Genomic DNA, 12221 nt, shown 5'->3' on the forward strand with positions numbered 1-12221 from the left:
AGCTATAATATACCATACAAATACGACTTTCAGGAAAATTATGTAACACACACACACACACAGAGAGAGAGAGAGAGAGAGAGAGAGAGAGAGAAGGCAAAATTATTACTTCCATCAAGAATGTAACTCACAGCTGCTCTGATACACCATGCAACTAAAGCAATATTGAAAATACCTGCTCCTTTTCCAGCTCCCATTTTTCAGATTTTAAGTTTTAAAATTAAAACACACACACACACAAAAGCATAAAATCTTATTTAGTCACTACAGAAGCAGAAAAAGTGTCTAAAACTTAACATTCCCCTGAGCACTCTGTCTGTTCCATACTCTGTATTCCTCAGGGTCCTGATTCATTTCAAAGAGCTGTTATAAGATTTAAAGACAGTATTTACAAGTTATGCACTTAGAAAAGTGCCTGGCACATAGTACTTTATTAACATTAGCCATCTTAGCAATACGACATTTGTTGAATCACTTAGCTAGTTGATTCCTTCAGCAGTAAAATGGGAATAAATGCCCCCTTCACAAGGACTTTGTGAAAACCCAGTAAATATTGGGTCGACTGACAGAATTGTAATATTGACAGGTGACTGAACTATTTTATTAATGTAAATTATTGAAGTTGATAAAAGAATGTACCTATTCTTAGAAAATGCACACTGAAAAAATTAGGGGTAAAATACTGTGAGGTATGTAACTTACCCTAAAATAGTTCAGGAAAAAAATTGTGTGTATAGGGATGGATGGATGGTTAGATGGTGGATGGATGGATGGATGGATGGATGGATGCTGGATGGATGGGTAGGTAGGTAGATAAAGAATAAGCCAGCAAATTGGGTAAAAGGTTAACAACAAGTGAATCTGGCTGAAGAATACCTGAGTGTTCTCTGTACTATTTTTTTGTACTTTTTGAAATTTAAAATTATAACCAAATACAAAGTTTAACATGTGCACCCATATAATAACCAAAGTTTAACATGTGGGAGCACACACACACAGCTGCAGTGTATACACACTGGGAAGTTATAAGAAGCCATAAGATACTTTCCTTTAGAACTCATACTCAAGGGAGATAAGAGCCACAGAAAAGTCTAACCATAACACTTCAAATTCTTGAATATCATTCTCGAACTACCTGTAAGCAGCCACAAGATCTCTCCTGCTAACAATTAATATTCTTTCACATGGTTATAAAACAGTAATCGTTCAGAGGGAATACCTCTTCAAGAATACACAGCCATCGACACTTTCATTTTTAAAATTTACCATTCTTCTTTGTGAATTATCTATTTGTATATATTGTCCACTGATTGTTGAATTTGCATTTTTCTCACTGATTTATACCTTTTTATATTAAAAACGGTTCTTAAAAGACTGTGAAAATAAACACGAGTGTTCAAAGTAGCATTATTCATAACAGACAAAAAGCGGAGACAACCCAAATGTCTACCAACTGATGAATGGATTATCAAAAATGTGGTATATCCATACAACAGAATATTATTCAGCCATAAAAAAGAATAAACACTGATGCATGCTTCAACATGGCTGAAGCTTGAAAAACATATGGTAAGTGAAAGAAGCCATACACAAAAGGGCACGTAGTATATGATTCCACTCCTATGAAATGTCTGGGACAGACAACTCCACACAGACAGAAAACAGATTAAATGGCTACCAGGGGCTACAGGAAGGGAGGAATGAGGAAAGACTATGGCTAATGGACCATGGGGTTTTCTTTTTAGGGTGACAAAAATATTCTGGAATTAGACAGCAGTGATGGTACCACTAAATTGTACAGTTCAAAAGGGTGACCCTTATGGAACTTCCATTTTATCAAAAAGAAACAGTACAGAAAAAAAAAAAAAAAAAAAAAAGACAACAAAAGAGGTTATAGACTCCCCAGACAAATGCACATGCACATTGCTAACAACTATATGAGGGATGGGGTGAGGTGGGGTAAAGGGGTGTGATCTGATCTGGATTTGTGTCTCTACCCAAATCTCATGTTGAATTGTAATCCCCAATGTTGGAGGAAGGGCCTGGTGAAAGGTGATTAGATCATGGAGGCAGATTTCTGCCTTGCTATTCTCATGATTGTAAGTTCTCATAAGATCTGGTTGTTTAAAAGTGTGTAGCACTTTCCCCTTCTCTGTCTTTCTTCTGCTGTAGCCATGTAAGATGTGCCAGCTTCCCCCTCACCCACAGCCATGATTGTAAATTTCCGGAGGCTTCCCCAGTCATGCCTCCTGTACAGCCTGCAGAACCATGAGACGATTAAACCTCTTTTCTTTATAAATCATCCAGTTTCAGGTATTTCTTTATAGAAGTGTGAGAACTGACTAATACAGCATGCTGATTATGGAAACACTGAAACCCATGCAAGGACTCCATTAAGCCCTGTGACTTCTCAATTAGAAATATCTCAATGGAGGACCATTTGGTAAAACCTATCAAAATTGAACAAGTACCTACCTTCTGGCCCAGCAAATCCAATTCTAAAAATTTCTCCCATAGATATATTTGTATATGAACAAAATGAAATAAATACCAAATTATTCAATGTAGAAATGTTTATAAAGAAAAAGACTGCAAAATTTTACAGTAATTATGGCACCCCTATGAAGTAGGTTACTATGTAGCTATTAAAATGCAGCTATTAAAAGAATAAGAAAAAGGCCAGGCACGGTGGCTTATGCCTGTAATCTCAGCACTTTGGGAGGCCACTGCAGGAGGATCATTTGAGACCAGGAGTTCAAGACCACCCTGCGCAATATAACAAGACCCCCATCTCTACAAAAAAAAAAAATCAAAATTTAGCCAGGTGGCACATATCTAGCTACTCAGGAACCTGAGGCAGGAGGATTGCTTAAGCCCAGGTATTCAAGGTAATAGTGAGCTATGATCGTGCCACTGCACACGACTGCCACAGAGCGGCAGACAGTCTTTTAAAAAAAAAAAAAAGAACAAGAAGGAAACTTTTTATGCACTGATATGAAAAGATCTCTAAGGTATAAGTGAGAAAAGCAAGCTGCAAGATGACATGTACAGTATACTACCTTTTCTATAAAATAGGTCAATAAATAAAACTATAAGTACTTATATATTAAAGAACTGTCTCCGGAAGAATGCACACAAAACTAGTAAGAATGACTACCAGACAGGAAAACTGATTTGCAAGAAAGCCTCTGGGGCATAAAAGGACTGTCTCCCTAGAATGAGTCCCCACAAGGTTTTGAAAATGGAAATTAGAGAAAGGAGAGAGAAGTATTTCATTATTTATTAAGATAAAAATCAGAATCCTTAAAAATAATTATTTATTATTCTTACAAAGATGCCAAACTGCTGGGCGCAGTGGCTCATGCCTGTAATCCCAGCACTTTGAGAGGCTGAGGCAGGTGGATCACTTGAGGCCAGGGGTTCGAGAACAGCTTGGCCAACCTGGTGAAACCCCGTCTCTATTAAAAGTACAAAAATTAGCTGGGCAAGGTGGCGCACAGCTGCAGTCCCAGCTACTCAGGAGGCCGAGGCAGGAGAATCGCTTGAACCTGGGAGGCGGAGGTTGCAGTAAGCCAAGAGCGCGCCATTGTACTCCAGCCTGGGCAACAGAGCGAGACTTTGTCTCAAAAAAGAAAAAAAAAATGCCAAACTAAAAAGTACAAATAGTACAGAATAAAGAATGCTAACGTTGCCATAACATAAATTTATCCTAATGCAATGCATCAGGAAGGGAAAATAAACAAAAAAAAAACCTGCTCACTTCCCCTTCCAAAACTACTATAGCCTCAAATGAAACTGAACTGCCAAAATCTTTATTCAAGATAAATGTTTAGAAGCTCCAAACCTACATTTAAAGAGATATTGCAATATTTTAACAAAGCATATTTTCTTTTATTTGCAGAGTTCCTGGTAGCAGCAAAGCCATAATGGAGTCAGCACAGAAGTAATTTTTTTTACTAAACTCTGGATAACTCCAGCTCTCAAAATCCTTCCTATTGGATTTGTTCTGATAGATTCCTCTACTTTGCAGCCTAAAGAAATATCATGATCTCAACTTCTTGGTTGTTAGAAGTTATTAAAAAGTGCCTATTCATTATTTATCTTCTGATATCTAAGCTAGCCACATAATTTAAGGAGATTCAGCTCACATTTTGACCTAACCAGAGTCCTATTCTTGGGTGTTACAGATAAAACAAGCAACTTAAATGCCCATTGAAGTTTTGCTTTTTTCCTGAAATAAAACATAGGCACTCTCTGTTTTTCTGAGTTGCTATGCATTGCAAATAGATTATTATAGACATATTTTCTTGAGAAACACACCTCCAGGGAGTCTCTTATGAGTTTTGCTCCTATACGTCTTATTGGGTATGCAAAGAATGCAAGGCCCGGATCACTCTTTTCTCAGGCCATTCTCAAGGTTCAGTTACCAACAAGCAACCTTGAAGGATGAGATAAAATCTCCCTCTGGACAATGAGGAGGCTTGCTTTCTGCTTGCTATAAGCATGATAGATTCTCTAAGCTCACGTTCCTCCACTGCAAGAGAGGAACACTGTGTGCAGGGCACCCATCTAGGCCCATATCACATCACTTCCATAGAACAATACTAAAAATACCTGAAATCCCTAAATTAACTGTACACCAATTCTAGAGAAAGGATATACAAAGTTCTAATTTGGTATGACAGGAGAATCCCCTTCATGCCATTTCTAATACCTGCAAACCAGTAGAAAAGGATTCCCCCCAGCACCTACCTTCTCATGATGGTTCTAGGAACCCAAGGCAGGGACTCCCAAAAGGTAGTCATTTTGGGATGGAGGGGATCAAGTTTCCTAACTATAGGATTTAGAAACAGGGTGAAAGGTGATGAAGAGTTTGGAAGGTATTCAGTGGGATGACTGAGCCGGAAGGAAGGAGGCTCCTAACGGTAGTTTGTATTCCTTCATCAACCTCACATCTGAGGTTATTTCTAGTTCTGTATTAGTTCTGGAAACTTTTCTTTCCATTATTCCCACTTGGTGATTTCCACTAAAAGTATTTGCTCCAATGTGGCCCACTGTGGAAAATGTAGAATTTTACCACTTTTTTTTCTGGTCTTTTGTGCCAATAACTAAAACAATGTAATTCCTATAACCTTAAAACCAGGGCAGTAATGTTTCATAAACTTTATGGGATTATGATGGGTAGGTGGAAGTAGTGAGTGCAATGCAGATTTAAACAGACTGCTTGTTGTTAAGCCCTTGGTTTGACGTGTGGCAACATTAAATAGCCCTTTAAAGAAAGATAAGCATGCTCTCCTATAAAGTCAACTTTGTAGTTCCAAGATTGCCACTATTAAGAAACTGCACAGAGAACTTCTACACTGAAATGAGAGATCATGTTCATTTTTTCCATCAGGATCACAGTCAAAAACAAACCATATTTCTTGAAAACTTAGGTGAGGTCTCCAAGAGTTAAACAAAACAGATTTGCCAGCAAAAGGCAGGAAGAGTAAGATTATAATTTGAACCAGGCAAACTGTTTCATAACAGAAAATGTGGCATTTAATGCAGTTTGCAGAATATGGTATGCTAAAAACGCTACTTATGGCAGTAGCAGGCCTCTAGAGAGTGAAATTAGCCAAACAAAAGAACTAAAAAAGGTAGAAAAAGAAGCCATGTCAGCATTACAAAGCCACAAAAAACTGATATGATTTTTTTCTTGGTGATTTATAATTTTTTTACCATACTTTTGGTTTAAAAGTACAAAAAGTATACGATAAAAACATTTTCTTTTTGACCATTTTAAATTAGGAATTTATATTAATTCAAATTTATCCTAATTTAACAGGACTAGTGTTTTAACAGACACATGTAATACTGAGGTCAACAAAGTTACTAATGCAGAAGACTATACAAGCTGATCAAAGTTCTGCTCTGCGACACCTCCTGGAACAGATTTACTTTGGGTTCCTGAGTGGGTTGGCCTGCTGCTAGGATAGACTAATGTTTCTTTACTTGAAATAAACATTCAGTCAAAATTTCTACCAAAAAAAAAACCTCATATTGAAAGGCTTGGCTCATGTCTCAATGTGCTGGCCAAATAAAAATAAGCACAAAAACCGCAATGCAGGTTGACTAGAAAATTATTCTAATTGTCCTTAGGTCTCTTTGCATTAAACATAAAGTACTTGAATCTTTCTTTCTTTTATAATCCTGTCAATTCTAAACTTTGAAAAGACTGTGTCTATTCGGCTTTTGTACTCTTAAGGGGGCTCTGTAAATTTAAAGTATTTTTAATGAAATATTTTAGACACAAAAAAAGATAAAGACTAGAACTTTAAAAATACACAGGTCAATGGTATATCACTGTTAAAAAATTAACAATCTAAATGCACATTCATACAATAAATGTACACACTCATACATTTTACATTCATACATTGAGACTTTGCTGACAAAGTCTCAATTAACATGGAAGAACTGGGGGATGTGTGAGATAGGAAAACATAGAACTAATAAGTATTAGCTTTTGTTTCTAGCAGTATTTATTGGTTCTATATTTTCTCATATTTTTAACAGTGATATACTGTTGACCTATATATTTTTAAAGTTCTAATTAATCTTTATCTTTTTTCATGTCTAAAATAGTTCATTAAAAATACTTTAAATTTACAGAGCCCCCTTAAGAGTACAAAAGCTGAACAGACACAGTCTTTCACACCAGAGAACTAATAAAGGATGTCTGGGTAATAGACCAACATATAATTAATTGGACTATGTTTAGAGAGCATAAAATGGGTCAATGGCATACAGTGATGATTGCCAACATTAAGATGCTCTTTATTCAGACAGTAAGCCTAAAAGTGGGGGGAAAAAAAGGCGAGGGGTGCTCTTCTGGTTTTTAAATACAATGACTGTATCCAAAAACCTCATGTTTAGAAGAAACCTTTCTGTATCTTTCCTGCGCCTGTTCCAGATAACTCTTCTGGAACAAGCCAAACAATTCTATTTTCCACATAACAACCCTCCTTTCCTGGAAGATGGCTCCCAGGTCTACTTTCCATCCTCTCTTCTTCAGTTTACTGAATCATTCCAACCCTTAACCCACTCCTCTACCTATGACATGGTTTCTAGATATTCTCCCCATCCTAGCTATGCTTCTCTGGACTTTTCCATGTTTGGGATGACTTAAATTAATATTGTTAATATTTTTTAACAACAGTGATACACTGTTGACCTATGTATTTTTAAAGTTCTATTAGTCTTTATCTTTTTTTCATGTCTAAAATATTTCATAAAAATATTTCAGCCGGGTGTGGTGGCTCAAGCCTGTAATCTCAGCACTTTGGGAGGCCGAGGCGGGCGGATCACGAGGTCAGGAGAGCGAGACCATCCTGGCTAACACGGTGAAACCCTGTCTCTACTAAAAAATACAAAAAACTAGCCGGGCGAGGTGGCGGGCGCCTGTAGTCCCAGCTACTCGGGAGGCTGAGGCAGGCTGGGAATGGCGTAAACCCGGGAGGCGGAGCTTGCAGTGAGCTGAGATCTGGCCACTGTACTCCAGCCTGGGCGGCAGCGCGAGACTCTGTCTCAAAAAAACAAAAAACAAAACAAAAAAAAAATTTTTAATGTACTAACATATTACATAAAGGCAACTTTGGATATTTTCTGTTGCAAGTTTCATTTGGTATTATATAAGAAACATTCAAGTTCATAATTTAAAGAGTATTAAAAACAAATTTCAAAGGATTATTTTAAAAAATCCTTTTTCATCATTCTTAACCTGGTTGGTCTCCCATGAAAACCATACTCTTTTCTTATTGGTCACACAACTTTTTAATTGAAAATATCACAGAAAGCTTTTGGATTTTTGTTGTTGTCATTTTTTTTTTACATATTGTAGACATTTTTCCATGCACCAAAAGGATAGAAAAATAAACACCCAGCTTCCATGATTATCAACATTTTGCCAATCCAGTTGCCTCTATCCTGTGTTCACCACCTTCCCATCCCAGCAACATATTGTTTCATCTTCAACTGAAACACACACTATGTATTAGAGCCTATTACACCATAAGCATTGTGCTTACCTCTTCTAGTCCTCAAAACAAACCAACATAACAGTCAAGCCTAATCCTGTACTGTCCACGATCTCTAGTCTCATAGCAACACTAATTTTCCTATTCCATGTCTTGACATGCATTGTTTTCAATACCTATACAAACGATGGGACTCTTATTCTAGAAATTGGATGCTCTACTTTCACTAGACAATATTCCTTTGTTACGAATTCTTACAATATTGCTGGCTGAGATTACTGTTCATGCAACTGTGGAGCAATTTTATAATTAAATGGGTCACTGACATGCCGGTTAATAAATTCTGGTAGACAGATCAGACAGTAGTCTGATAAACAACCTTGCATAACCAACAGGATTTTAAAATTACTTTTCAAATGCATTCTACCTAAAGAAAGGATGAAGAAGTAATATTAACAACTGGTAGTATCCATTTTTATTTTAAAGAAAACATACACATTTTGCTTTCCCAATCATAACTTTAGAGAATCCACTGTTTCACTATATAACATTCATTAAATTTTAGGACCAAAATGTTCAATTACTGTTTAATACATAACAGGAGTTATTTCCAATCATTTTGAAAGAAAGCAAGAGTTAGTTCACAAGTGCGGTCACTGGCTTTAGAGAGTGACAGGTCTTAGGAAACCAATTGATTTATAAATCATAAGAAATCCCTACAACATGCTAGAAAATTTAAAGGTTTGCAAAAATGGGAAAGTACCAAATAATCACGAAGAGACAGAATTCCTAGGAGCAGCAAGTCATCATTATGAAGTGGTGAAAACCCTTCAAAAGGGCAAGGAAGAAAGCTAAATATAAAACCCGCCTAAAAAGTAGTCTGTAGACTCTTATCTGAAGAGTTGCTAAAACATTTCAATCAGGAAACTTTGAATCTATAAAATATTAATGGATGATTGGGTTGAGGGTGTAAGGGCTTGAAAAGAGTAATAAGAGGGTTGGTTCTAAAGAAGTAAAGAAGAGGGAGGTATGCATACTTCACTTTTCATCAAACCACTTGACTTTCAAAAACCTTTTCACTTAGATTCTAACATAGTAAGCCTTACCCTAATTTTCCTCCAAAGACTAGATGTGCAATTCAGCACACTCTTTTATTTGATGCAATATAAGAAACTCTAAAAAAAAAAAAAGGCAACAAAAGCAAAAGGTGTTTTTTGTTGGTTTTTAAATCAGGCATTAAGAGAAGCACTAAGTTTCAAAACTTACATCTGAACCCACATTTCTCATGGTACTTTGTAGGACAGGTTTAGTCACAGAAAGTTTTCCATTCACTGGGCTATTCGCCGAAGGGGCTGGTACCACATTCACCACGTGATTAGGTAGCTGTGTGACTCCCCCAGCAACAGCAAGGACTGGCTGAGCAGAGGGCAGAACTCCAGGTGCTTGAAGTTGTACCACAGTAGGCTGAGACAGCAAAACCGTCTGACCTGCATTAGAAAAAAGAAAAGCAATCAGAGGGTACACAACTGTTGTGGCAGCGGAAGCAGCTTATAATTAGGTCTCTTCTGCAGACGTAATGGGTAAGATCAACACCAAGGGATTTGACACCATCAGTTAAAACATTGGATCAATAGCAGCACACACTTACGGTGACTTTGTTATGTTTTTAATGGGACCAACTAAACTCATCTCTTTGAACTATCATTAACAATATACTTTCTTATTTATCTTTATCAACTAAATAGCTATCAAATTTGCTGTAATCCCTGGATTTCTAAGAATTAACCTCTGAAATTTGTTAGTGCTAAAAGGATTTGTCTTATTATAAATAACAAATCTTTTACACTGAACATGGAGAGTCGTGTATTCTAAATTGATAGGATTTACAAATGCACACAACACCAAAAATATCTGAACATAAATGTAGTAATAGTAACTCAGTATTAGAAGAAGAAGGAGCTACAGGCCAGGCACTGTGGCTCACACCTGTAATCCCAGTGCTTTGGGAGGCCAGGAGTTTGAGACCAGGCAAGGCAACATAGTGATACCCTGTCTCTACAAAAAAAAAATGTAAAAATTAGCCGGGTATGGCATGGTGGTATATACCTCAAGTCTTAGCTACTTGGGAGGCTGAGGCAGGCAGATCCCTAAACAGGACAAAAAAAAAAAAGGACTACAAATACCAAAAAACTTAAAACCATTTGAGATTAAATCTTAGCTAACAATCACGGTAAACATAAATCTGTGATTCAAAATAGTCTGTAGATGACACCAGCCCTTTCCCTCTTCCCCCAAAAATGGCCTTCAATTCTTTTCAGAGTCTTTGGATGTATCATTATTTTAAATTTATGCTAATTTGAGAATTAGTAGAGGTTGAACATCCTTAATCCAAAAACCCAAAATCCAAAATGCTCCAAAATCCAAAACTTTTTGAGTGCTGACACAACTCCACAAGTGGAAAACTCCACACTTCTGGTCCCAAGTATTTTGGATAAGGGATACTCAATCTGTAAAAATGACAATGAAGATGGTGTTGTTAACTTAGCAGAAAAAGTGCCTATAGATGGCATGGTAAAAATGTGTGATGGGCCTAGTGAATGACTAAAGCAGCATACAGTCATAACAGAAAAAGAAATCATGTCAGTTTATAAAATCAAAAAGAGACTTCTAAGACAAAAACTTGTTAATGAGGCAGATGACTCCATAGAAAACATTTCTAGAAGTCATCCAACAGAATGCCTCCTCATCCCCAGAGGACCCACTTCCAGTCCCTCAACGTTTCTTCTCACCTGAAGACATAAAATAGAGGGTACAGTAGGCTTTTAATGAAAACATAGCATCAAAAGCAGAGACTGAAAGCTGCCATTTTTTGTTGTTGCTGTTGTGCAGTAGCTGACACTTCTATTCTGGTGATTCTACTGTCCTGTCTAGTTACCCTGTACACATTATTTTTCCACTGTATTAATGGTATGTCATAATTTTTGTTAAGTTCTTACGTGTGAATTTGTGAATAAGTGTAACAACATGATTGCTTGTCAGTAGCATATGAATTTAGAGCCAGGAATGATGGTGGTGCCAAACAACTACAGATTGTCCACATGAGATAGTGACAACTGTGCTTTCTGATGGTTCAATGTATGCAAACTTTGTTTCATACACAAACTTACTTAAAATATTATATAAAAATTACCTTCAGGCTATGTGTATAAGATATACATGAAACATAAATGAATTTCATGTTAGACTTGGGTTCTGTACCCAAGATATGTCATTATATATATGCAAATATACTAAAATCAAAAAGTACCCAAAATCTGAAACACTTCTGGTTGCAAGCATTTCATTTAAGGGGTACTAAACCTGTACCATTAACCTAAAGACTTATACAACTCATAACACTAATCTATTAAAAATTTTACTTGCCTGCTAAGTGCTTCCTTTCAGATCTGGCAGATTTTTACAAGGTGTTGAAAGCCTTGCCTAACATCCACAGCTGCTTGAGCCTATCTAACAAAATGAAGGTACTAAAATAACTGGCAACCATAATCCCATGTAAATTTATAATTTAAGAAAAAAAAAAGCATTATGCTTTCAAACAGGTTGACACATGTAAAACTCAGCTCAGTATTTCAAAGGATCGGGGAAAACTAAAAATCAAAATAAAGATTCAGAACACCTGTTTGTCAAGAACATCTGTCTTAGCTAAAAAAGATAACTTATAAAAGCAAAGCCCTTATTTCAGATGGCCTCAAAAAACACACTGAAAGTAGCAGAATACAATAAGCAGCATTTTATCCCAGATAAGAAGATCTAAAAATAATTTCATGGATTTGGAGTACAGAATACGTATTAATACTTGGGCATAAATGATCGTTAAACATTTTTACCTTCTTATTTTCCCTTGGACTCAGTTTTTCTTTCCCCCACCTTTTACTTTAGGTTCAGGGGGTACACATGCAGATTTGTTACATGGATAAATTGCATGTCACAGGTGTTTGGCACTCAGATTATTTCATCACTCAGGTGATGAGCATAGTACCCAACAGGTAATTTTTTGATCCTCACCCTCCTTGTATCCTCCACCCTCAAAAGTAGCCCCTGTTGGACGGGCGCGGTGGCTCAAGCCTGTAATCCCAGCATTTTGGGAGGCCGAGACGGGCGGATCACGAGGTCAGGAGATCGAGACCATCCTGGCTAACACGG

The 12221-nt window shown here is 36.9% G+C and overlaps 1 protein-coding gene across 1 annotated transcript in view; it reads right to left on the reverse strand.

The window, feature by feature from the left end:
* ATF6 (activating transcription factor 6) overlaps positions 1-12221 on the reverse strand; it is a 201495-nt gene that overhangs the window by 154933 nt on the left and 34341 nt on the right. The window contains exon 7 of the mRNA XM_011996105.1: positions 9285-9505. Coding sequence (XP_011851495.1) covers positions 9285-9505 — 221 coding nt within the window. The remainder of the gene's footprint in view (positions 1-9284; positions 9506-12221) is intronic.

This window comes from Mandrillus leucophaeus, unplaced genomic scaffold (assembly GCF_000951045.1).
Source record: "Mandrillus leucophaeus isolate KB7577 unplaced genomic scaffold, Mleu.le_1.0 Scaffold502, whole genome shotgun sequence".
Lineage (NCBI taxonomy): Eukaryota > Metazoa > Chordata > Mammalia > Primates > Cercopithecidae > Mandrillus > Mandrillus leucophaeus.